Raw genomic sequence first — 27322 nt, 5'->3', positions numbered from 1 at the left:
CTCTTCTATAGCCCATAGTTTTCTACACTTTCAAACACAAAAAGTTTGGTTTTTTTCTGCACCTGCTGAAATAAACTGCACAAACAGCAAGAAAGATAGTAGGGTTTTATTCAATAACATTTTGTCATCTGTACCAATACAAGCACCATGCTTAGCAAAAAACAAAAATTTTGGTTTAAAATAAAACATGCAGTCAACTAAGCAGAGCATTTAAAAAAAACTACAAACATTTATGCAGACATGGTGACAGCTGTGAAGACCGATAGTCTCACCCAGTCTTCAGGGCCTTTCCAGTTAGTCACTTTATGGAACTATAAGACACACAGGTTGTTGCACAAGATCCAGTAGCTTCCACCCAAAGAAACAGTTCTGTTTCCAAAATGTAGTGTCAGCAAGAATGATTTTTTTCTCACCTATAGAAGGGATGCTTCCAGTTTTAATGATGTCATGGATGTCACCTAATCCATCTGCAATGACTTTTACAGAGCATGCCATGTACATTAGCCCAGAACCCCCTACTAGACTAATCCTGGAAGACGGCTTGTATTTACCCACCATCTACAATATGGGGATAAAGAGAGACCAGTGACTTTCCCAAGGCCAACCATCAGGTTCAGAGCCAAGAGTCTGCAACTGGGGACTCTACCACTTGCATTTTTCACCCTTACTGCTCACTGGGCCAACAGCACCCGTGGTGCAACGTTAATCCACCCACATTAATGGGGGATACATGTGCATTTATCATCTCTGGACACACACAGTAATTTGTTTAGCTAGCATGCCAGTGTAAGAGGCTTCAGACTAGCATATTCCATGAGACCATATATAGGAAGAGTTCAAGCCAGCAGTCACTCTTGGGTGCACCACTGCGATGTAGTTCTGCAGGGTAGGATTGCATGCACTGCAGCATGTTCAAGATGACTTTCAGTTCCTGCATGCACAGGTTTAAGCTCATCCTGAACTAGCATAGGAAGTGTCATATTACCATTACACACTCTTGCCAATTTGCTTCAGTTTGTGTAGAGGTATTCGGAATAGGGCCAATGATGTCTTAGGCCAGGAGTTTGCCAAGAGCCTCCTGAAGTCCACATCAGAACCCCAAAACCTGCCTGTTTGGCAGGTCACACCTCCACCCTGAGATCAGAGTAGGTGTGCACAACTTGTGAGCTACCAAGCTGAAGGCAGCCTGCCCACCAGAGAGATTATGTGACAGCGTCCCCCAGTTTCTCAGACCAGGAGGGTGACCAAGCCCCAATGGACATGGCAGAGAGGCTAGGCGCTGCTCCACTGCTGGAAGCAACCGGACCAAGAAGGAAGGAGAAGGACAAGGCCCATAATATGCTGAAGAGTGAAACTAACAGAGAGGAGAAAGACTGAGAGTGTGAAGAGTAGCATTTGGCCTTTTCTTTTTTTTAATAAACAAAGGGAAGAAGAGTGTCCCACTGGCTCCCAACCTGCTGGACAAAAGTAAAAGGTGGTGCACCCAGCCTCCTGGATCGCCACCCCCATTAGAAAAGCTGGGCTGACATCCTACCTCCAGGCAATATGGAACCACGAACTAGGGCAGCATACCAAGCATACCTGCACCACTCCCCAGGGAGGCTCCCCTCATGCTTTGAAAGCTGCCGCTTTCCACTGTAAAGTTCAACAACACTCTACTCTCAATAGAAACCTCCCGCTCAGGTAATGCACTTGCTGTATGTTAGACACAGCTACAACTCCGGGGCAAGTCATCAGGAGAAGTAAGCCTCTCCTGGTCAAAACAGCAATGCATGAGCATTTCTTTTGAAGAAGCAGCTTAGGTAAATGCTGAAACTCTCTCATTTACAACAGAGTGGTAAATAAACCATTCCCATTGATCAGCATCACATGCCAGAGCCAACAGTGTTTTGGTGTCAATACATACTCTGCGCAGAGCAAACAAGATGGACATTTCCTACTGAACTTGGAACAGTGCAAGAAGCTCATTTCCTCCAGTGGAAAAAAAATATTTCCATACAGAGGAGAAGACTTGCCCATTCAACTACTAGACCATGCAACTGCTGTTGATTTAAAAAAGTGCTGGGGGGGGGAATGAGAAAGATCCAAATCCATTCACTGCTTTTTGCAGTACATCCTACCCAACACTACATTCAATACAGGAAGCTACACCATTTCTGTGGTTCAAGTAAACAAACTAGGAGAACAAATTTTTAACAGGTGGTACATTCATCATTGAGCTAGGATATGCTGTAGCTAACTGTTGAGTGTACGCAGCGGCAAATTCTGATGTCCTACCAAACACAATGTGTGGAAAGGCCCAAGGAGAAGAGGATCAAAACACATGTCTCAGCACTAGGTTATCACTATCAAGCAGAGCCAAAGGCCTCATCTGTGGTCCCAGTTTAAAGCATTGGCAGGTCTCCTCCAAAACACATAGAACAAAAGCATCATTCATGGCTTGTGCACCCTATGAAATCCCCCTCCAAAAAGTTGTACTCTTAACAATTTTCAGGGAACCTAGATTTGGAGAACAAGATTTTTTTTTTTAATTTGATCATCCAATTCCAAAACTCTTCCATAATTATCATTTTATTGTAACAGACAATAAAATGTAAGCAGAGATTTAAATTGCTTACAATAAAATGTAAGCAGAGATTTAAATTGCTTAAGAGCTTTCAAAGTTACAGTCTGGATTTGAACAAATCACTGCTTCTAAATTAAGATGCTTTTTGCAAGTCATTCATCTCAAGTTCTGGGAAGGCATTGGAGGGAGAGGAGACTAGAAAGAGAGAATCTGCTCCTAACCAGGGTGGCAAAGAAGCTTCAAGTACTGGTTGAGTGGGAACTCCAGTTGGCCTTAAGCATGGTTTATATCCCTGCCAGTGGAATGAATGATGCAAGGGTTACAGTATGGGGGAGAAAGGACTTCCAAGAGTGCATGGAAAGAGAGTTCAATCTTGCAACAGCCCCCCCTCTAGAGAGGCCTGGCAAGAAAGGCAGCAATCAAAAGCCTCAGATGCTGCCAGGCTAAATTCAAAGTCTTCCCCCCTCTAACTCACATAAACTTCCCGTTTCAACACAGCACAACCCAGAGTTTGAAGAGGGAGTTCCAGGGATGTTGCCTTAGGATAGCAGACTGCACAACTAGACCCCAAACTTGTCAGTAATTGAATATAGTTCATCACCACCTAGCAAGATGATGCTGGATCATCATCACCACAGGATGCTGGATGCTACAGAAAAGTGAAGGAAGAACAAGTTCCCAACCGGTCTTGTGCTCGAGACAAAAAACCCAAGCAGCCAGCACTCTCTCTAGGGCAGTTAGGAATGATAAGGGGCAACACTGCTCCAAAGTGAAGGCTGGTTGCCTCCCCAGCCCCAACAGCAATGCTGGCAGGCCAGCATACACCAACATCCTGGCACAGCAGGTCTGTGTGAACTCTCCAGCCAGTGGCATGATACAGCCCACCTACTATGCAACTGATAGCCAGGGCACTCATATCCCCTGCGCTGTGCTGTTTTGCTGTGCATATCCGCATGGGAGAGGCAAAATATATGAATGGCCCCATCACATACCACCTTATTGGTGCTGTGTAAATAGGAGCAGTCCAGTTGTTTCGCCAACAGTGCAAGCCAGTGGGGCAGAGCAGCTCACTGGACAGGGCACATGGGGATGCTCTCATCATCAGTCCTTGGGGGACTGTTCAGGAGATGCCAGCTGAACTGGTCCCACAACCTGTTGGCAGCATCTCCTTCAGAAGTCCCTTGGAGCAAGAGGACCAGAAGGAAATTCAATTGTTTTAGGGAGGGCTTTAGCAGTTATTTCTGGTAGATTACGTGGAAGCCATTGGTTCCCCAGGCACAGGTTTTGGTGTCATTTCTAAACAAGTTAGGGGGAGGGAAGAGGTGAGTCCTCCGCCCACTCCCTAGAAAGCCCTAGGATTTAGGGACAACAGAACACCCAGGCCACACCTTTTCAGAACAACTCTTTATTTGTTGTATTTCTACCATGCTGTTACAGTAAATCTTTCCAAGGCAAAAGTGAGATACTACTAAAGATGCACTTCCTTGCATTTTATGGGCTTGGGTTCATCCCTAGCAAAGATCTCCTACAAACTATTATTTTATGTGTGTAAGAAAAGACAATAATCTCCACTTGTTTTTCTAACTGCCCTCCCAAAAATTGATAAAACAATCCTTTTCTTTTTAAAATCAACTAAATTAAGACAGATAATCTCCAGGGTGGGTTGGGAGGCTTCAATGCTGGAATGTATTTTCTGGACAAAGTTAGATTGTTGTTAGTTTTCTTGCTGTTTTAAAACCCTGTATTAAAAAGGGTCAACACAGTTACAAGAAAAATTAGTAACAAAAGCTCCGTATAGGTCCCTTAAGTTTTTTTTTTGTTTTCTTAGGTTTACTACGAGATTGGACTCTGGTTTCTTACGTCTGTATAAATGAGACCATTATACATTTAACAGTTCAAGTGTAGCAGTAGCTGCACTAGCAAAACTACCTGTAGAATTAGTCAGATGGATTCTTCCAAAGGCACAAGCCAGGAAGCAGCTGGCCACTGTCCATGCAAGAACAGCTGTGCTGTGCCAGGGCAGGGAGAGGCTGCTTTCTGGGGCACACAACTTACTGCCCTAGGACACATCCCTTTCACCAACCTCCAGAACAGGGATGACCACCTAGCAGCTACCACCATCTTTCACACTGCTCAAGTTACCCAGCAGGGCAAGAACTACTGGTCCCCCTTAGCTGTTTTTAGGTCTGGACTGTCAAACGGTTTGTGTGGCTCTTGGTAATCCTACTAGGTTTATGCTACATTGGGTATAAATGGCATCCATACTCCTCTACTCAAGATCAAAACCATTTTGCTTTCAAAAAAGTCAAGAGAAAGACTTCACATTTAGTGATACAAAACCCAAAGAGATGTGCTTTAGAACGGTGAAGCCCTGTAGATGGTCAATCCCTTCTACAGGCAGGGCAAAAGACACTCTACTTTTCCCTTTTAAAAAAAGTGTTTTTCTGAGCAAGTCAAGCCAAGAAACCAAGAAACTGTATAGGCAAGACAAATTTGTATCCCTCAATTTCAAATTTAACAGAGGGACAAAAAAAAACTATGTATGCAGCTGGAAAACCAGCCCTCCTCCCCCTCTCAAGCCCAAACCAAAATTCCCGACTTCCTAGATCTCAGCAAATATTGCCCATGTCCTTTCAGCACAGATCCACGTGAACTAGCCCCAAGGACTAGTCAAGTGACAGATACTTTAAGCAAGTATCTTTAAGCAAGAGAGCTGAAGGAGAACGCTGAATTCTGTGCCTATATTGTGCTTTTTCTGCACTGCTGCAGAAGCCAAGGCATACATACAGAACACTGCCCTTGACGCTATGGCGGTGTCAGCACAAAAGCTGGACACCGTAAAGCATTAAGTGATGGGGACAATGGTAGTTTGCCTGGACCAGGATCGTGGTTTAATCCCTGTATGTAATCACCACTGCAGATGGTGGTGATGGGGAATTAGGCCAAAACACAAATGTGAGGCCTCTTTTATTTAACAAAATTGGCATATATCCAGTTGAGTGTAAAAACGGCAGTGAGATTCTCTTACAATCATAGAGATAAATATTTTTTTCCCCCAAAAGGCACACAGATTGAGAAGTGCTTGTTATAAAAAAGTCAAGAGCGCAATTAATAAGCTTACGTAGAAAGCCTTTTGGAATGGATGTAACCAGAGAGTGTTACTGAGCCCTTAAGAGATTTTTTAAGCTACTTGCCACTTAACTGTAAAAATGCTATCTTCTACACACACAAAAACAGGCAGGTCAGACTTTTGACCAAAATGCAATTATGTTGACTTGAGATCAACCGAGATAAATAGCTGGAGTTTGAGAGAAAGAGCTAGTAGTCAGTCAGGAAAGACAGCGAAGATTAGGAAGCTGCATGAGAAGCACCAGTCTTCATATCTCAGAGGGACCGCACTTGGGTCATTCAAGAACTCTTTATGCCTAGGAAATCCAACATTTGAAGATAATGCTGTTTTCACATACAAATCATTAGCGTTCCAGATCTGTGGAAAAAAGACAATTTTGTTTGCAGCTCTGGAAAAAAGGCTACTGAAATTGACGAACTAGGAATGCATCCCACAGGAACAGCTGATGCACAAGCTGGGCCCAGTCAAGTGAGAAAAGACAATGGGTCCCTTTTGCTGCAGTGGGGCTTGTGCAAGAGCTGTCCTTCCAGGAACCATGTCCCAAAGCTGTAAACTATCACAAAGTCTGGATCTAGCCATTACAGAAATATTAGTCACGAGAGTGCAACAAAATGTGCCCCTGCAGGAAAGATTCTTCCCTTTTAAACAGGTACAAAGGAAAAAGGAAAGCCCTGGGCAAAGTCTGACTATGTAGGAGGCTCTCCCTCCCTGAGTTTGTAGAAACTTTGCACGCACAAAATATATATATGTACATACATACACACACTGCAGGGAACCACTGTTAAGTACAGTGAATTCTTTGTTAAGTCTGAAAGGAGTCAGGGATGGTTCCAGTTAACACCAGGGCGGAATGCTGAAGACTTCTTTCAATGGAAGAAGCCCAGCTTCTCACAGAGCCACTCTTCAGTGAGATCTTCTGTATTCCTTATTTCAAATACCTTAAAGAAAAGCAGAACAGAGAAGAAGTTGATGACAAAAGACGCCATTGCTCATGAAATGCATCAAGTTTAGCCTAGGTTTAGGCTCCATTTAAGAAGGTCAGCGGTGAAGGGACGACTCTGTGAAAGATTGTTGCTTCTACGATATAGACTTTAAGACAGCATTTCTCAATCTTTGTCCTCTGCCGCACCACTTCACATGGTCCACCTATTGGACGTTGTCGAGGAAGGAGCAGCTTCTTATCTGTTGCTGCCTGCGGAATGCAGCCTCAAAGACTCAGCCCACACAAAGAGCACTTCAGACATAAGTCCTTCATTATTTCAGTCTGTATTTACAAGGTAACAGATATAACAGCAGCACGGCAAAGAAACATAAAGACGGTACAATGTGCAATATACATGACCACCAGCCTCCCCTGCCTTCCCACACATAAGGGCTCTTGCAGTCCTTTTGAAGCACTGTGCGTGAATTAGGAAGGGTGGTGTCTCCTCCTCCTGGTGCTAGCTCAACACCTGTTACAATTAGTGAGCTTTCTATCCACCTGACTCTTGGTGATTCAGCATTTTACACAGCTTGGGCCCTACCTTATCCAGGCCAAATTTCCCCCGGTTGTTTTCTAACCCTGACAGACCCTAATGATGATCACCCATTAGTTCTGGTGGTACTTCCAACAGGTGGACAGTTTGGGAGGCCAGACGCAACATGACAAACACTAGTCAGAGACTCAGGGCAGATGGGAGGGTTTTTTGAGCATGTGAAAAGAGAAAACTGGAGCTCTGCCCAACAAGCTGAGCCTCCTACCACTGCTTGTCTCACTGTGTTGCTGGTCTTTCTGCCATGCTGTGCAGGTCCCACAAGTACCATCAGTGGTCCAAGTACCACTAGTTGAGAAACGTTGCACTAAGCCAGTGGTTCTCAAACTCTCTGGGAGAGTTTGAGAGCCAGTACGTCCTTGCAGAGGTGGGGGGAGGAGGCAGTGGGAGGAGGGGACGGGGTAAAGGCAGCGGCGCGATCCCCAGGATCGTGCCGCTCAGGGGCTGCAGGAGCTTGGGTGCATTTACCCAAGCCTCCTGCAGCCTCCCCTGGGGTGCGGGGAGCCAGGCACGACTTCTGGCAGGGCGCAATTGCGCCGCATCCAGTTTCCCTGCTGTGGGGAGCCCTGCCAGAAGTTGCGCTGGGCTCCCCGCACCCTGGGGAGGCTGCAGAAGGCTTGGGTAAGTGCACACAAGCCCCTGCAGCCCCTGAGCAGCGCGATCTGGGGGATCATGCCACTGCCTTCCCCCCGCCTCTAGGCTGCCCTGCCCCTTAAGGGGGCAGAGACCAGGGCCTTCAGGCTGGGATGTCACGATGCCCCAGTTGAATAGCACTGCACTAAGCCAGGGGTGTCCAAAGTTTTTGGCAGGAGGGCCACATCATCTCTCTGACACTGTGTAAATGTGTAAATTTTAATTTACATTTACAATTTGAATAAATTTACATAAGTTTACATAAATGACTATATTAAAGATGAACTTACATGAATGAATGAATGGTCTTGCAATAGCTCAAGGCCTACAAAAGTCCTGGCACAAAGCAAGGCCGACCTTTCCTTCGCTGCCACTGCTGCATCACAGACGTGAAACAGCAAGAAGTGGAGGGAGCCCTCATCCCACAGCTCTTGCAAGAGGTCAAACAGTCGCCCTCACACTGAAAGCAGTTGCGTCGGGCCAGTGCGGGCTCCAACAAATCTCCGGAGGGCCAGAGGTTCATTGGAGACTAGGGGCTCCCTGAGGGCCGCATTGGGAGTCCTCAAGGGCCGGGTTTGGGCACCCCTGCACTAAGTGAATAGGACACCTCCCTCTTGGGCTCTAGAAAAGGAACAGAAAGTTCATGTAGGCTGCTGGGGCAGAAGGGTCAAGGGAGACAAAGGCTTAGCACCAACTCAACTATGTGGAAAGACCCCAAGATCCACCCCAGACCTCTGGCGAGCCCCTCACAGTGCCAGAGCAAGAGGGCTGTTCAGGACTAGAGAAATGAAGGTCCAGAAAAAGACAAGGGGGGGGGGCAATGAAGAACATTTTTTTTCCTAGCTTCCACTTCCCAGCTCCCTGCTCCATGCTAGAGGTTTCCTTTGCCCTCAAAGACTGGGGACAACATTGCCCTCAAAGACTGGGGACAACATTGCCCTGCCTGCTTTTATGGAATGTAAAAAACCAATGCAAAGCCCACAAGAGACCTGCTGTGGGTAGCAAAGCCTCAAAAGGAGAGACAGGTAGGTTTTGGTGAACCTGCCTTCTCCGGGCTCCTGAGGTCCAGGTCTGTGAGAGGCATCACTGTGGAGTTTATTGCAAGAGGGAACATTTCAAAGACCAATTGTTGCTTGTGGAGGGTACTGACATTCCACTGACACCCTGCGGTGCTGTTGCTCTTTATTATTACTTCTTCCATATTTGGATAATGCTATCTGGAGGCAAGACACTTTCTTCCATCAGTTCGACAGGAAAAGCATCACAATGATTCAACATTGGGTCCATTTTACCTTTGTAAGTTCAGCTGTCTGTACGAGCTTGTTCTTGCTGCCAGCATACATCATCTGTTGCTCAGGCTTGCACCCTGTAAGCACGGGGGTGGGGGGAAGAGGAGAAAAAGAACTGAAGCAAAGCAAGCTGCATTAAGGGCATCAGGCCAGCTGCCTCTTCAGCCTAGAGAAGAGACGCCTGAGGGGGGACATGATTGAGACATACAAAATTATGCAGGGGATGGACAGAGTGGATAGGGAGATGCTCTTTACACTCTCACATAATACCAGAACCAGGGGACATCCACTAAAATTGAGTGTTGGGCGAGTTAGGACAGACAAAAGGAAATATTTCTTTACTCAGTGTGTGGTCGGTCTGTGGAACTACTTGCCACAGGATGTGGTGCTGGCATCTAGCCTAGACACCTTTAAAAGGGGATTGGACAAGTTTCTGGAGGAAAAATCCATTACGGGGTACAAGCCATGATGTGTATGCGCAACCTCCTGATTTTAGAAATGGGCTACGTCAGAAGGCCAGATGCAAGGGAAGGCACCAGGATGAGGTCTCTTGTTATCAGGTGTGCTCCCTGGGGCATTTGGTGGGCTGCTGTGAGATACAGGAAGCTGGACTAGATGGGCCTGTGGCCTGATCCAGCGGGGCTGTTCTTATGTTCTTAACTACAATTCCCAGGTAGCCTTGTAGGTCTCTTGTTATCTGGTGTGCTCCCTGGGGCATTTGGTGGGCCGCTGTGAGATACAGGAAGCTGGACTAGATGGGCCTATGGCCTGATCCAGTGGGGCTGTTCTTATGTTCTTAACTACAATTCCCAGGAAGCCTTGCAGGTCTGTTGTTATCTGGTGTGCTCCCTGGGGCATTTGGTGGGCCGCTGTGAAATACAGGAAGCTGGACTAGATGGGCCTATGGCCTGATCCAGTGGGGCTGTTCTAATGTTCTTATGCCAGGCTTCTCTTCAGTCCATAGCTCCAGGTAGCAGCCCTCTCCTCCTCTGGCAAGGCCTGCTTTCATGTGCTCTGCTCTGCTATTACAAAGATCATCAACACACCAAGAACAGAGGCTCAGCCAAAGGAGGCAGCATTTCCATGTTAAAAACTGCACATGAAAGGAAAGAACCCAAGCATTTCTTTCTTTTGTTCCAGTGGGGCTGCATATCCCTGCAGGACAGACTTTTACATCAATTGATGACCTGCCCATTTCATGTGTACTTGAAGGGATCTAGCTATGGAGTTCTCTCTGGATCACAGATGCCACAGTAGAACTCCTCCCTAAAGGCATCAAGCAGGCCCCTTTCCATCTCCCCATCTCCAGACCGATTCCATTTCAAAAGACTTCCAATTTGACTGCCTGAGATGACTTTATCCTCTGCTATATTCTTAGACTGCTGCTATCCATTTTATTCTTGCATATCTAGGTTTTTAAATAAATGCACAAAAGCGGTTTATTAGGACTGTAAATGAAATAAACCAACAAGGCTCTGGGATGAGATTCGCCAAAGTCAACAAGCGCCAATTGCATCTAAAAAGCAGCCAGTGCTTTTCAACCCACAGTACTAGTGCCACTGCCGGCAGGTGGTCCTTGGCCCCACTGTCATGGTGACCTCAAGGCACTGCCTTGCTCAACCCCTCTGGAAGAGGACATGGCTGGAGTGGCAGCACACCAGAGGGCAGCCCATGGCTGCTCAGCTGCCTGGCCTTTGGAAACAGGTATAGTTTGGGGAAGGAGAGTGCAAAACAAAGCCCCAACTGTGGGGACAACATTGCTCCTCTATACAATTGCCACCTCTGGTGGTAGGGCTGAGACTCAAAAGTGGTACTTGCAGGAAGGGGAGGGATTAAGAAGTCTTGGGAGAGGGAGCATGTTTCAATGTATACCACTTCTAAGAGTTTGGAGAACTTCACCCAGACACACATGATCTTGGTAACTTTTTCAACAAACTTGCAAGGCTGATCAGTGTTATCCCTGTATTGCAGAAGGTGGGCAGAGAGAAAGAGAATCTCTGCTACAGCCACTTCCTACAGCAGCCCTAATCCTTACAAAAGACAAAGTCATAAACATTTAAGACAACGTAGGGAAATTGGAAACTGCCACAGCCATTGATTTGTTCCATTTCAAGAAAAAAAAAACTATATCTGCAGTCCCATATTCTGGAGACTATCTAGGTCGCTACCATATCTACAAGCTTGGTCATGTCGTGAGAATGGATGATGGCCGGATCCCAAAGGATCTCCTCTATGGAGAACTCGTGCAAGGAAAGCGCCCTACAGATAGACCACAGCTGCGATACAAGGACATCTGCAAGAGGGATCTGAAGGCCTTAGGAGTGGACCTCAACAAGTGGGAAACCCTGGCCTCTGAGCGGCCCGCTTGGAGGCAGGCTGTGCAGCATGGCCTTTCCCAGTTTGAAGAGACACTTGGCCAACAGTCTGAGGCTAAGAGGCAAAGAAGGAAGGCCCATAGCCAGGGAGACAGACCAGGGACAGACTGCACTTGCTCCCAGTGTGGAAGGGATTGTCACTCCCGGATTGGCCTTTTCAGCCACACTAGACGCTGTGCCAGAACCACCTTTCAGAGCGCGATACCAGAGTCTTTCGAGACTGAAGGTTGCCAATACTTATACTAATACCATATCTACAGGCTGACCCATTCTATTCAAGTGCTCTTGAGCATCCCTTCTTGCCACTCCCCGCATTTTGACACAGGAAGCTAATCCACTGAAGCTCTTTCAACAACCCCTGCCGGAACAAGAGAAATGGTACAAGAGACATTCCCAGGGGACAAAACCCAGTCCCATCAACCATAATGCAGAAAAGGGAGCAACTGACCGAACTGACAAATTAAAGATCAATAAGTCACCGGGCCCCGATGGCATCCACCCAAGAGTTATTAAGGAGCTAAAGAATGAAGTTGCTGATCTCTTGACTAAAATATGCAACTTGTCCCTTAAAATGCCCATGGTGCCAGAGGATTGGAGGATAGCAAATGTCACACCGATCTTTAAAAAGGGAAGGAAAGGGGACCCTGGTAATTATAGGCCAGTCAGCCTAACATCTGTTCCAGATAAGACAGTGGAACACATTGGGAGGAGGAGCCAACTGTGGATGAACAGACATGTCTCCAGGGGCTCCTGAGAGACAGTCTGTTTTCCCCCAAAAAACTGCAGGTCTGAAGATCTTTATCAGGAGAGATAAGATCTTTCCACGGTGCAGGTACCTGAGATTTTGAAAGCCCGACGGGGGGGGGGGGCTTTCTTCTCAGAAACCTAATCATCAGGGACAGCATTGGGGGAGGTGCAGTGTCTGCAAACAAGCTGCTGGCTCCGTGCTAAGACACCATATGGAAGAAAAAGCATGAAGCGTAAAGTTTAAGTTGGAAATTTAAGACAAGTATGTGTTAATATTGTCCCCGGCTTTGATTGACTGATTTGGCTAAAAGCCCTGGATACACTGAAGGCGTTAATGAGAAACTTTTTAAGGATGTTGAAAGTGCTCTTTATCTTTGTAGTGAAATAAATCGGTCGTGGATTATAAAGATAAATATAATTTTGCGTGTGGACTAAAATCCAGAGTTGCTTGTGGACAAAATTTTCATTAGACTTGAAAGAGTTTTGTCTTGAGACTGTTTCTTTCAATTTGTTTTTCTCCATTAACCACACTGTTATCTGTAAGAAAAATCAAAAAATGCCTGACTGAAAAAACATGTGGTGGAAGTAAGGAGAATAATACGCTGTGGACATCTTGTGGATTAGAGAGAAATTGCAAGATGGAGCCTGTTCTAGATATTTGGACTCAAATGATCCTCAAAAATTTGGGAAAATTGCTCACAATGAGAAGACAGCAGTTGGTCCTTGCAGATTCAAGCCAGTTTAAAAGACTCTCTCTCAACAGATAGATGTGTGCAAGGGACAATTGGAAAATGTGAAGATACACGTAGAAGATACACAGAAGGAGAAAGCAGAAAAGATGATGGTGAGGGATGAAATCATCATCAGATGATTCAGAAATCATCATTTCTGGATACAGAAATTAGAAGAGTAGAAAATCAACAGGATCTAGAGGGGACGCTGATGGAGATTGAAATAGAGAAGATGGAGAGAATAACATGGGTGCACAAAATACAAATTCGTTGGAACAAGAAGAAGAAAACATATCCCAGTTAATTGGAAGAATGAACATACCTTATACAAGAAAGTGTGGGCTTATTGGATACTGTTATGGAGATAAATTATTAAAGATATTACAGGAGAAAAAATGGAAAGAAAGAAAAAGAAACCTGAGGGTTAACCTGAAGGTTAAAGAAAATTGGAGGATTTTATTTAGTTAATAACTGGTTTAAATTTACTTTAAAAAAAAAAACAAATACATACAAAATTGATATATATGAATTAGAATGAATTAGAAAAAATAGCTGGAAATCTTAGCATGTGTTTGAATTGTTTTATAGGTGGTTATTATGTTAAATGATAAAAAGTGAATAATTAGAAAATATATTATAGGGAATTAGGAAAAAATCTATTATATTTGATATAAAAATATTTAAATGAGTACAAGAGTTAGAAGTAGATGGAAGAATTGTTTTATATGTTATATTTCGGTAATTAGATTGTTTTAATATAATGAGTAATTGAAGTAAGTTTATGTTTGATAGAAAGTGAAATTTAGAAAATATAGTACAGGGCATTAGGGAAAATTTAGTATATATTATATAAATAAATGGATAAACTAATAAGAGGCAGAATTAGATGAGTAGTAGATTAGGAGATATAGTATGATTAATGAGTAATGGTATATGGTATTTAGCACTCCTAAATGTATGTTATATGTTTGTGCGTGTTAATTAAAAATAAATAAATAAATAATGAAAAAAGACAGTGGAATGCCTCATCAAAGATAAACTTCTAAAATACAGATGAACAAGCCTTGCTGAGGGAGAATCAGCATGGCTTCTGTAAGGGTAAGTCTTGCCTCACAAACCTTATAGAATTCTTTGAAAAGGTCAACAGGCATGTGGATGCGGGAGAACCCAAGGACATTATATATCTGGACTTTCAGAAGGCATTTGACACGGTCCCTAACCAAAGGCTACTGAGAAAACTCCACAGTCAGGGAATTAGAGGGCAGGTCCTCTCATGGATTGAGAACTCTTTGAAGACCAGGAAACAGAGAGTGGGTGTCAATGGGCAATTTTCACAATGGAGAGAAGTGAAAAGCGGTGTGCCCCAAGGATCTGTCCTGGGACAGGTGCTTTTCAACCTCTTCATAAATGACCTGGAGACAGGGTTGAGCAGTGAGGTGGCCATGTTTGGAGATGACACCAAACTTTTCTGAGTGGTGAAGACCAGAAGAGATTGTGAAGAGCTACAGAAGGATCTCTCCAAACTGGAAGACTTGGCAGCAAAATGGCAGATGTGTTGCAATGTAAGTTACACTTACTTACATGCACATTGGGGCAAAGAAGCAGAACACACCTGAACAGCAGGGGGGAGAAAGAGCAACAAGCCAGTCCAGCCAATCCACTTCTCTCCTGTTCTTTCCTTTGATTCAACCCTTGCTCTGCCATCCTCCCAACTTGCCATTTCTTTTTAGTTTGTTCTAGCAGCCAAGAAACCAAAGCACAGAGATCCTACAAATGGCAGTTGCTGAGCCTCGCAGATGGCTCTTCCTGCGGTTTCCCCAAGCCATGTGTTCCTCCCAGTCGGTCAGAATATGGCGATCAGCATGACCTGCTTTGTGCGTGGCCTTCAGCCACTGCCACCTTGGACAGCAGCCAGTGGCACTGAAGACAATTTTCACATTCATTAAGCTAGAGCTGACTTACCAACAGGACTGGAGAAAATGAAGCAAAGTGGATAAGAGACCCTCCCATCATCGTGCTGGTACTTGTAGCTGTAGACAATGAACGTTTTCTTGAGGTTAAGGAAATTTAACAGGGAGAACAGCAGGTCAGTTTTCAAGCAGTGGAGTCCCCGAGACGCACACGCACCCTCCTCAGTCAGCAACTACTCATGCACACAAGACCATTCCAACTCACAGAACAGAAGCCTTGTTGCAAATGCACATGAGAAGCTCTGTGCTCAAAAGTTGAGCAATCAGAGTTCACCTGTGCAGGTGCAACACTCCGGTCAGCGTGGAGAGCCCAAAATCAGTGGTAGGCTAGAGAGTTTGCCTCTTTAGAGTTCCAGCAGTCAGGCTCTTGTGAAATGACAAGATACCCTCTAGACAAGAGTGGCAAGAACACAGACCAGGGTTCCACACAGGCCTTCAGAATGTTTGGCAGGGCTCTGGGCTGCACACTAAATGCGATTAAGCCAAGTGGACTGGGAAAGAACCTTCCATCTCCTCTCACAGAAGCACAGCCAATAAGGCACAGAGTTTAACAGGAGGAGGTCTGTATCATCTGCCTATACGACAAATTTGATTACTGTGAACCTTTAGCAAATGCTTCTGACGGAAGATCAATAAACAGACTCTGTACAACAAAACATAAACATGTAAGCGCAAGACTTCCCAGGCTCCTCTTTTCCCCCCCTCATTCCAAAAGTGTTGCTAAGCTACTCACCACAAGCTTGCTGGGGCTCAGTCACTGTTTGAAAACCTTAGAAGCAGGCAGACCACCGGTCCTGCCATGGTACTTTGAAATCACATGGTTTGATTTAAGGCATCCTTGTTGTAGAAATGCAGTTCAGTATATACAAAGCAGACAGGAGCTTCTTCTTGCTGCCCCCCCCCAACTCCCCATCACACTTGGAAACAGCACAGCTCAATACCAACCTCTAGCTCATCCACACCACCACAGCCACACATGCCCAGAATGTTAAAGCCACACAGGAAGTGGGAAGAGAGCCCCAATACTACAGGGTTGATGCGAGCCTGGAATTCTAGCTCTGGCACAAAGGGACATCACGCCTTCCTGCATTACAATTATAGCCCTCATGCCAACATTGCAAACGACTGGCAATGGTACCCCAACTTTAGAATGCTCTCCCCAGGCTGTCTGTTTGGCATCTACCTTTAACTAGCTTCAGGTGGCAGGCTAGAGTCACTTTATTCACCAACACTTATTAACATACAATGATCTTGTTCTTTTATCTTGCTGGGACTGTTGCTCCTAGTTACATTGTCTGTCACCATTTTTGTTATGCTGTTCAGATTGCTAATTATTAGTTGGGAATTTTTTATGCTTGAAAGTCATCTTGTACATTTTTTCTGGGAAAAAGGCAGGATATGTACCTTTTTAAAAAAACAGACACCCACAAACAAGGAAAGAGTTGCCAGTCCACTTGCCCACACATCACATATCCATGCTGGCACTGCACCCTATGAAAGAGTCAGAAAGGAAAAAATAAAGAGGGAACATCTTCCCTTCTCCAGTTTATAAAAACATAAACCTAAACATAAACCTGCTTTTTGTTCAAAAGCAGGCATTGACAATGAACACTCTTTCCTCCCACAGAGTGTTTGAAATGTTGCATGCAGCTTATGGGTGAAAAAGGTGCATCTCAAGGTTGAGATTTTTTTTTTTTTAGACTGAAGTAAAAGGAAAAGGGATGCTTTTATGTTTAATACATTTTAATCCCTCACCTGGCATGTTGGTAGGGTTATGTGATGTCCCCTTTGATGCTATGCAGACTGTAAATTCCTGGGAGAAAATTCCTTGGAGTGACAGGTTGACTATCTGTCAGAAATGAAGAACTTGTAACTCTTCCCCCCCCCAAAAGTGAACTGCTTCAGGACTGCAAATTCGAATGAAACTTCAGAGAGAGCAGGCTGGGGACACAGAACAACATTTCCTAGTTGCGTTTCTCTCCCCAGTTGAAAAGTAGCCTCATGGTGATATGTACTGATATCTCAAATTCTTGTAGGATTCCTTTATAAGTGACTTTTGGAAACAGAATCAGAGGGCCTGAGACAAGAACCTGGAACCACATGATGATTGGGCCTGAGTTAGAGGATAGGACCATTTGGGGTGGTCGCTTAGAGGCAGAGCACAGATTTTACATGCAGAATGTCCCAGGTTCAGTCTCCAGGTAGGGCAGAGAAAACTTCCTATGTCAGAAGGCCAGATGCAAGGGAGGGCACCAGGATGAGGTCTCTTGTTATCAGGTGTGCTCCCTGGGGCATTTGGTGGGCTGCTGTGAGATACAGGAAGCTGGACTAGATGGGCCTATGGCCTGGTCCAGTGGGGCTGTTCTTATGTTCTTAACTACAATTCCCAGGAAGCTTTGCAGGTCTCTTGTTATCTGGTGTGCTCCTTGGGGCATTTGGTGGGCCGCTGTGAGATACAGGAAGCTGGACTAGATGGGCCTAAGGCCTGATCCAGTGGGGCTGTTCTTATGTTCTTATATAACATCTGACTCAAGACAATTACTTTTGACTACAGAAAAGTTCTCCTTGTACTAGTCTTGTGATCTGTGGCACAGCACTGGTTCAAGGGGATCAGAAGAGTCACCAACATTCAAGAAGAGAGAGGGAGAGAGAAAAAGTGGATCGTCTCCAGTATAAAGCCAAAATATCACCACCAGAAAGGATATCGGGGTTGCCTCTCAGGAAGCTCATCTTTTAGTTCATCCGGAGAAATGCCCTGGTAACCGACAAAAACAGAAACCAAGAAGTGTTTTAAATGTTATCACAGAATCTACACAGCAGTTACAATACCATTAAAGTTTTTAAAAAGGTGAGTGGAGCAGACTGCTGTATATGTGTACAGTGGCATAGCTAGAGGGAGAGCAAGGCACTCAGTTTTGCAGGGCTCCTCACTGCAGTGTGCAAGCAGCAGCCTCTCTTCCCCAGAGCCAGGCATTCACCTCTGTTTTGCTCCCCCTGCCCGGAATGGCTCTGAAGGGGAGGGGGTCGCTTGCATACTGCAGTAAGGCAAACTGCAAAGTGCTTTGCACCCCCTCTAGCTGCACCACTGGATGCATATTTTCAAAATGCTGCACATCACCCCGAGTACTAACGGCTAGAAAAAGCAGCTGGCAGATGCTAAAGTAATCTGACACTATCTCTACAAACCCAATAAAGGGGGGGGAGGTCAAGTAACTTATCCTGCACCCAACAGTCACAAGAAAGGAAAGAACCCATGTGAGATGTCAAGGCCCAACCCACATACACCCGGAGTCCCGAAGAAACTCTCGTTTCTGAAATCCCACCAGGACTTTTTCATATTTGTCTCCTCAGCACCAGTCACTGAAAGGCAGATCAGCCACCAGCCCATCTACACAGTCAGAGATGGTGCTACCAACAGTCTATGGCATGGAGAGGACAACCTCTTTGCAAAAGATATGCCGTTTTACTACACTCTCAGTCCAACATTATCAGTACAGCAGCTCTTGCACAGCTGGGCAACACACAACATAGCAGGATTCTGTGTGCAATAACTATGCCCTGAAAGGCATTTTACAGAGTCAGATAAAATTAACATAGTTTGACTTATTTTGGTTTTGATTTTTTTATTAAACATTATATTGAAGTATATATTAATATAAATGATCTCACATGAGCACAAGAATTAACATCTTAAAACCAAAGGACATATACAGCATCTTCTATACAGCATTTCTCAACCAGTGGTACTCATACCATCGGTGGTACTCGAGGTGTTATCCAGGGTACACATGGGACCTCCCAACCTCCGCCACCGGGCAGCGAGATCAGTAATGCAATGTGACAAGCAATGGTAGCAGGCTTGGTGGGCAGAGTTCCAGTATGTGCTTTTTGAGTGCCCAAAAAAGCCCTCCTGCCCACCCTGAGCCCCTTAACTGGCGTTTGTCACACTGTGTCTGACCTCTCAATCCAAAAGTAATTGGCAATAACATCATCGCCAGTTACTTCCAGTGGTACTTCCAATAGGTGGACCAGGCAAAGTGGTATGGTGGGGGACAAATGTTGAGTAATGCTGTTCTATATGATGGAAACTGAAGACCATACATAATCAGGCAAGAAACATTAAACTAGGCAAATGCTGAATCATGTTCTCCCAAAATGCTGGTATTAATTAGTTTGTGATACCCATCCCTTTGCAGCATTTTTCAGAGATGTTCTGTCACCATGAATTCAAACATTTATTACCTCCATGGACTGAATGTCAGCATACAATTCCTGATCAAAGTACAGGGGGCTTCCCATATCTGCAGATCCCGTATCTGCGGATTGGGTCTGTGGGGCCCCCCTCGTGCATGTCCCCTCCAGAGGCAAGGGAAGCTCCACTCCCCTCACCTCTGGAGGGTCTTCCAGCAGAAGCTGCACATGTCCATCCATTTTGAACATCACTTCTGGTTTCTCTATGAAAATGGAAGTTTCTTTTTAAAACTGTAAGGTCTGAGCCCGGCAGAGGCCACGAATGGACATACACAGTCTCTGCTGGCCTCCGGAGGGAGGGGGAGGCATTCCCTGGAATCCACGGTTTTGGGGGGATTCTGGAATGGAACTCCTACAAGTACTGGGGAGTGACTGTACAGCAAGCAAGAGTTTTGGGTGCTGAAAGTAGCTGCTTTTCCAACAATTTGTAATTTAAGTTGGAGCCATGAAGACACCAGCAGGTAGCAGGTGGAACACATTCCCATTTTTAAGAGTCCATCCACAAACCTCGTGTTCTTCATCCAGAACCACTAGCTGCTTATCCTTGTCAATCTTCACTGTAACAAAGGGGAAAGACAGAAAGAGGTGAGAAGCATATCTATGAAGGACATTGCAATTTATTTTTAAAATTTTTATATTACTTTTCTCCTGGGAGACTTAAATTTGTTCACACAATCCAAACCCAACATATTAGATTCAGCCTTAAGCTGTGATCCAGCAGCACAATACCACAGCAATAGTAGAAACCCAAACAGCACAAAGAATCAACCAGCATCAAAGGCTTTCTAGAGAGCCAGATTTTCACCACAACATGCAGGGACGCAGCTACCCTTTGCAGAGAGGGCACTCCCCTTGAGAACTGGTGCCACTGTGGAAAAGGTAGCACCAAAGCAGACTATGCAGCTTAGAGATTTCTGGTATAGGAAAGGTGAAATACAGAAATGGAGTTTGAACAATTGATTTGGACCAGCAGGTTAAAAAAAATGAAAGAGTGAGTGATATATGCAGCTTTAAAGTTGTGCTCATTTCCAGAAGCAGAAAATCCCACATCAGATCTCAGGCTGGAAGCAAAGTGTACACCATGCTTTATTCCCCACAGCAGTCCACCCTCCCCAACCTGAAGACCTGGTAACTTTCGTTGCTCACGGCTTTCATCTTACTGATAATGGCAGCATTGTTTGTCTCTTTGCGGAAGCGGAATTTTCTCAGCTTCTCCACAAGGTCTTCAGCAACATCACAGACTACCAGAGATTCACTCTAAAAGGGATGGGGGGGGGAGAAGAGAAGATCAAGAAACAATGAACATGTCCTTCATTTCACTCAGATCCACTGTTCCGTATCAGGCTATGGGAGCTTTAATCAAGGAGTAGTCATCCCCTAGTATCAGCTGTTCACAAACCCCCCCCATTGTGAAAATGACTTATTGTTGTCCAATTGCAACCCTCCTGTCACTGTTTCCTCTGTTTCTCTGCTGCCTGCAAATGCTAACAGGAAGAGCTCACAGGAAGAGAGTTGGAGGGCTGAAAACAATGCGATGCTAAGCTCTATGAAAAGCATTGCGTTGTTAAATAAGTTGTTTTAGCAAACCCTACAAGAAGTGGTTCACAAATTCCCCCCATGGGGGAATTTGTGAACCACTTCTTGTAGGGTTTGCTCAATTTGCAGTAGCAGCAGGAACCTATCCGCAAAGATACAGGGAGACGCCAGCAGTTTGTACCTGGACAAAAACAAAATGGGTAGCCATTTGATGAGGAAGCATTCCATGGGAAGACAGTTTCTGTAGCCCCCCCCCCCCCATAGCATGAGAAAAGTTGTAAAAGGGAGGATTGGAGGGACAAAGACATCCACCACTAAGCTCTACTCTTAGATAAGTTAAGTTATCCCCGTCCTGCTACCTGTGAGCTTGTCAAGCGGCAATGCCGTGGGCTGAACCTGGCTATGGCCACTCCTCAAGGTCTGGCTAAGACCACACCCTAAGTAGATTGTCATCAGCTAAGGAGCTGGTGTCCTCCTACTTTACACCAGAGTTGGGAGCACTTCCCCAAAAGTAGCTTGGCATTAAAATTATTGTTACTCTGAAAGATCCAGAAGTCATTTAGAGCACTCCACACTGAGAAAACACAACAAACACCCAGCAAGATGACCTGCCCCACGAACAAAGCCAACACTTCCGTGATCCCCAATAGCATGATGCTCCAACTAGACCAAGGAAAGGCAAGACAATGTTTCCTTTGGACTCCATCACTCTTGCAGCAGAGTATGTTTGCGACAATTGTTTCCCACATGGAAGGGAGAAACTAGGGCAGAATACAGTAATTGCAGTATCACTGTGTACAACATGATAGATAAGAAGGACCCACATGGATACAGTTACCCCTCTGAAAGATAACTGAAAGAGAGTTATCAGATAATACATCCTGCAGTTTTCCAGCTTCACACAAGTGCTCTTACTCTGACAAGCATCATTAAGGGGCAGGATATCCTTTCAGACAAGTACAAATGCACGCAAGAAACTGCACCACATGAACCCCAGCTGGTTTCCTGAACAAGCTGCCTTCAAGGGGTTTGGAATGAAGGATGAATTTACCCCCCAGAAAGCATTTGCTCACAACAGGAGGTTTTGAGTCAACAAGGAAGCTCTGAACATCAGAGCAGCACATCGCAACCTTGTTGCTAAGGAGAAGGGAAGAAGATGCATCTGCAGATCTCCAGTAGAGAGAATCCCACTGCACTGCAATTTGGGACCACTTTCCTAGGACAAGATGGTTTAAATACCAGGCTAGAGGGCAGTTGTTAGACTTGCCCCTTTCCTCTTCTGAAATTTAAATTGGAAGCTCCTTCAGACAAGGACTTTTTGGTTTATGGTAGTCTAAATGGTAAGGCCACACCTGGAGTATTATGTCCAGTTCTGGTCGCCGCATCTCAAAAAAGACATAGTGGAAATGGAAAAGGTGCAAAAGAGAGCGACTAAGATGATTACGGGGCTGGGGCACCTTCCTTATGAGGAAAGGCTACGGCGTTTGGGCCTCTTCAGCCTAGAAAAGAGGCGCCTGAGGGGGGACATGATTGAGACATACAAAATTATGCAGGGGATGGACAGAGTGGATAGGGAGATGCTCTTTACACTCTCACATAACACCAGAACCAGGGGACATCCACTAAAATTGAGTGTTGGGCGGGTTAGGACAGACAAAAGAAAATATTTCTTTACTCAGCGTGTGGTTGGTCTGTGGAATTCCTTGCCACATTATGTGGTGCTGGCGTCTAGCCTAGACGCCTTTAAAAGGGGATTGGACAAGTTTCTGGAGGAAAAATCCATTACGGGGTACAAGCCATGATGTGTATGTGAACCTCCTAATTTTAGAAATGGGTTATGTCAGAATGCCAGATGCAAGGGAGGGCACCAGGATGAGGTCTCTTGTTATCTGGTGTGCTCCCTGGGGCATTTGGTGGGCCGCTGTGAGATACAGGAAGCTGGACTAGATGGGCCTATGGCCTGATCCAGTGGGGCTGTTCTTATGTTCTTAAATATGAAGCCCACAAGCATTAAACAGGAACATGCAACGGGTGGGGAGGCAAGTGAGGCAGAGCCTCCTCACTAGTGTCATTTGAAAAGCGCCACTGGTGCAGGTCGTGGGTGCTTCACACAGCAGCAGTTGGGGAGGCTCTGCCTCACCTGCCTCCCCACCCATTGAATATCCCTGGCACTAAATATAAGACCTTCTTTCAGAGCATTGGGGTTTTGTGGAAACCGCAGCAGTCTTGCAAAACTACAGAACGCAGAATTCCTTGGGGGAAAGAGAAAGATCTTGGAAGTTAAACTGGATTAGGGTTGCAATAGACATGCCCTACATTTCTGGGTACACAGCCTCAGAACTCCCACAGATTAACAGCTTGAGGCCAATGAAGTTTTCCTCCTAAATGAAGCAGGTTGAAATAGTCGCCCCCAACAGACTTTCAGCCCACAAGGAGGCAGACCAGTTTCTCCACAGCTAGCTTTTGAGCTTCATTAATCGATTAAGAATTTAGAGGGATAAGAAAGATAGTCACAGGCACCCAAGTTCAAACAAACTTGCAAGGAAGAGGCTGGAGGCCATCTAGATCAATCCACTGCCTCAGAAGGAGGACTACACCTCCAAGGGCCCACCCCACCCACAAACAGAATGTCACATGCAAACAGCAGCTGTAGGGATGTATTTCAAGAGCAAATAAGCTCACAACAAAGGCAAGGAAAGCCTGCAGGGGCCAACCTGGTCTTGCAGAAGAATTCCTTCCAATCCCAAGGTATGGCCAACACACACATTCACCAAGATGGTAACCTTAGGAACTATTCCTCAGGAGTACGGAATCAAGTTATGAAGCCAGAACATTTACTCCACTTTCCTCTAGAGTCCCTGCTACTCTATTCAGCAGCAAAACTGTATCTTGTCTCTCATATTCTCACCTCCCTCCTTTTGCCAGCAGAAAATTTGGGAGACAAAGGGTGCAATCCTAACCCCTTATGTCAGTGCTTTCCAGCTGACCCTGTCAATGCTTATGTCAGTGACCTTAGGTCAGTGCTATCCAGTGCTGACCCTTATGTCAGTGCCAATGGGACGTGTGCTGCATCCTGCAATTGGGTGTCACTCATGGAAGCCTCCTCAAAGTAAGGGAATGTTTGTTCCCTTACCTCAGAGCTCCGTTGCCCTTATGTCAGTGCTTCCCAGCACTGACATAAGAGGTTAGGGTTGCACCCAAACAATCCAAGATGTCAAGCAGCATGGAAGCACACCCTACAACTGCACATATTCCTGTAAATTACAGCTCCTTTCACACTGGAGAGGAATGAAAAGTTATATCGTTAGGACATAAACTACACTGTGTGCTCAAAAAGTGAGCAAGGAATTAGATGGGGGCAGATGAGAGGCGAGCCGTTCCCCAAGGGACCAGTATTCCCTTTGAACAATTCAGTATCCTCTTATTGTTCTTCCAGTACATACAGAGTCACATTTTGTTAATCCAGATTAGGACTAAAATCCTATGCATATTTAGGTGCAAATCGAAGGGGGTTTACACTCCAAGCAGATCAGCATAGATTTTAAGTAATCTAGAGGCACTCAAAGCACCGAGATAACAGTAGACATTCTAATTATTAACAAATAAGAGGAGCACTGCTATGTTCAGACACACCCATCACCGAGCCAAAAGTGTGTACTCAGAATCATTGAATGTGGATTCCTTAACTATCATATTACCTGCTAACTGGGCAAAGAGGCATATTTTAAAGTGGAGGATGTCATGTTTGGTAGGGAGAATAACCATCAACCCACTCGTCTCAGCCCAGCTCCTCCCTCTCTCCATGAAACCACACTCTCATTCCTTTACTTTGTACATTTTTTGCTGCAAAGCAATACATAAAAATTTCAAATATTACTGATTTCCCCACCCAGCTATCAACGTGTACTATGGGAAACAAGAAACAATGCAATTCACATGAACCATTGAGCCTGTGGACCAAAAGATCTAGGAAGGTACTCACTCTAGGTCAGGGGTCTCCAAACCCAGGGGCCAGATCCGGCCCGCAGCGAGCCTCTATCCGGCTCGCAGCCAGCCTCTTGTCCCCTGAAAGTCTCTGGCCCACTTGACTGAACATGACCAGAGCTGTGCTCCAATTGCATCTGGAGAGTGTTCTGAGGGCCGGAGAGGCTGAGTGAATGAACCCACTCATTCATTTAGTCATTCATCTAAGTTCCATCTCTAATTTATTTATTTTAATTTTATATTTCAATTTTTTTTCCGGCCCTCAGCACTGTGCCAGATATTTCATGCAGCCCTCAGGCCAAAAAGTTTGGAGACCCCTGCTCTAGGTCAACAAAACAAGAGTACCATGAAGTGAACTTTTCGTGTGATAAAGAACAACCCATTTTAAGGTTGCAATCCTATCTGCACTTACATGGGAGCAAGACCCATTACATTCATTACATCACTTCTCGGCAGACATGTATAGGGTCACACTTCAAAATACTCTTCCTCTACATATATGCTTTTATGTTTTATATGCGTTCTCCAGAGGAACTGTGGATCAGGATGGGAGAAAGCACCGCATCAGTGGTCCTCAAAACTTTCCTGCATCTTGACTCACTTTCAGCATGGAGCTCAGCAGGCAACTCAGACATTTTGGCGATGCCATGACGACATCATATCACTGCCAAAATGTCTGGCTTCCTGAGCTGTCATAGTTTTTTTAAAAGTAAAAAGCCCACCACCAGAATCTCTGGGTGGTGGTCTTTAGCTCATTCTGGGCCTCATCTCATCCAGCAAGCATGTTTTAATCAGTGAGAACCCAACAAGATAAAGCCCAGAGCAGGTTGAAGCCAACTCAGCAATTCAGAGGTTTGGCAAGGCAGTGGGTGGCATTATGTGACCCACCAAAAATCAAGTCATGACCCACAGTCTGAGAAACACAGCACTACAGGGGGGGGAATGAAAAGGGAGGCTTCCTCTTCTATCCAGTTTGTTGGCATGTTCCAGCCACATACAAAGAGGAGTTAGAGCTCAACCCCTCTACTGCAAGGGACCTGCATCCTGGCACTCTCCCTTGCACCTGGCATTCTGACCTAGCCTATTTCTAAAACCACAAGGTTGCACATATCCATCATGGCTTTTAACCTGTGATGAACCTTCTAGAGCAGTGGTTCTCACATATTTAGCACCAGGACCCACTTTTTAGAATGAGAATCTTGTCAGGACCCACCGGAAGTGATGTCATGACCAGAAGTGACATTATCAAGCAGGAAAATTTTTAACAATTCTAGGCTGAATCCTACCCACACTTACCCAGGAGTAAAAGTCCCATTGACTATCATTGTTAAAAGAATATACACAGTAGCTTGTTAAAAGTCCAGGTCTGCAACATTTCCTCAAATGCAGTCACATACCATAGTAGCATCAAGTCCCATATATTAAAAATAAAACATTGAAATGAATGGGGATCCAACTGAAATTGGCTTGCAACCCACCTAGTAGGTCCCGACCCACAATTTGAGAAACTGTCCAATCCCCCTTTAAAGGCATTCAGGTCAAACATGATCATGGCTTCGTGTGGCAAGGAGTTCCACAGACTACTGACACACTGGGTAAAGAAATATTTCAATCCCCCTTTAAAGGCATCCAGGCCAGGCGCCATCACCACATCCTGCAGCAGGGAGTTCCAGGCACTCCATTTCAGCAGGTGTCACCTGGTTCTGGTGCAGAGCGAGCATCCCTCCACCCACCATTGCATAAAGTCTTCCCCACATCCTGTGGCAGGGAGTTCCACAGACACTCCAAGTTCCTGGGCGTTCCCTAGCTCTGGTGTGGTCTCTTCATCCACCCACTACACAATCTCAATCCTGCCCCCCTCAGGCACCTCTTTCCTGACTGAGGAGCCCCAGAGGCTGCAGCCCTTCCCTCAGGATGCGCCCCAGCTCAGCCAGGCCCCCCAGGACTCCTTCCCCTCGAGAACCCCCAGCCCCGCACTCACCATCTTGCAGCCGCAGCCTCTGCGCCCAGCCCTGCAGCGTCGCTGTCCCTTTAAGAGCCTCCTCAGGCCCCCTCCAATCCGATTCCCCGGCCGCCCCCTGGGCACGCCCCACGCACCCTGTCAGCCAATCGGTGCCTCCTCTGGGCTGTGGGCGGGGCGCCACCCGGCAACGCGGGCGGGGGCGCTGCTGGACTTCCTGTTATTGTCGTCGCCTCATTCCCTTCCCCCCGCACGGGCAGACATCCGCCCGCCTACGCCTAGAGAGGCCCCAGAGACGCCCCCGCGGGCTCCTCTCGATGGTCAAGCAAGGGCGGGGCGAGGGAGGGTGCTTTCTCTGCCCCCACGGCAGCCCATAGACTTGGGAGCTAGACTGAAAGGCGGGGCGCATATTCCGGGATATCGGCCAAGAAAATGCAACGTGGGCTCTGTACTCCTTCACTGGAGGCTGCAGGTGCAACTCAGTGAGGCTGATTCTGGCTGCATTCTGGAGGTTGGAGTGCAAGCCTATGCATGTCTACTCAGAAGTAAGTCCCATTCATTCAATGGTTCTTACTCCCTGGAAAGTGTGTAGAGCAGTGGTTCTTATACATTGAGCAC

The 27322-nt window shown here is 45.8% G+C and overlaps 1 protein-coding gene across 1 annotated transcript; it reads right to left on the bottom strand.

Annotated features, from left to right (window-relative positions):
• Positions 1-91: 91 nt before the first annotated feature.
• Positions 92-26761, bottom strand: GMFB (glia maturation factor beta). Its single transcript, XM_066629973.1, has 7 exons — positions 26726-26761; positions 20385-20481; positions 19732-19781; positions 17679-17728; positions 14966-15048; positions 9154-9227; positions 92-6634 (listed from the first exon to the last, which is right to left on the bottom strand). Exons 1-7 carry the CDS (start codon positions 26726-26728, stop codon positions 6563-6565), a joined length of 429 nt encoding a protein of 142 aa, XP_066486070.1. The 5' UTR covers positions 26729-26761; the 3' UTR covers positions 92-6562.
• Between the last annotated feature and the right edge of the window lie 561 nt (positions 26762-27322).

This window comes from Tiliqua scincoides, chromosome 1, assembly GCF_035046505.1.
Source record: "Tiliqua scincoides isolate rTilSci1 chromosome 1, rTilSci1.hap2, whole genome shotgun sequence".
NCBI classification, from domain to species: Eukaryota; Metazoa; Chordata; class Lepidosauria; order Squamata; family Scincidae; genus Tiliqua; species Tiliqua scincoides.
This window is presented reverse-complemented; position numbering and strand designations above follow the sequence as displayed.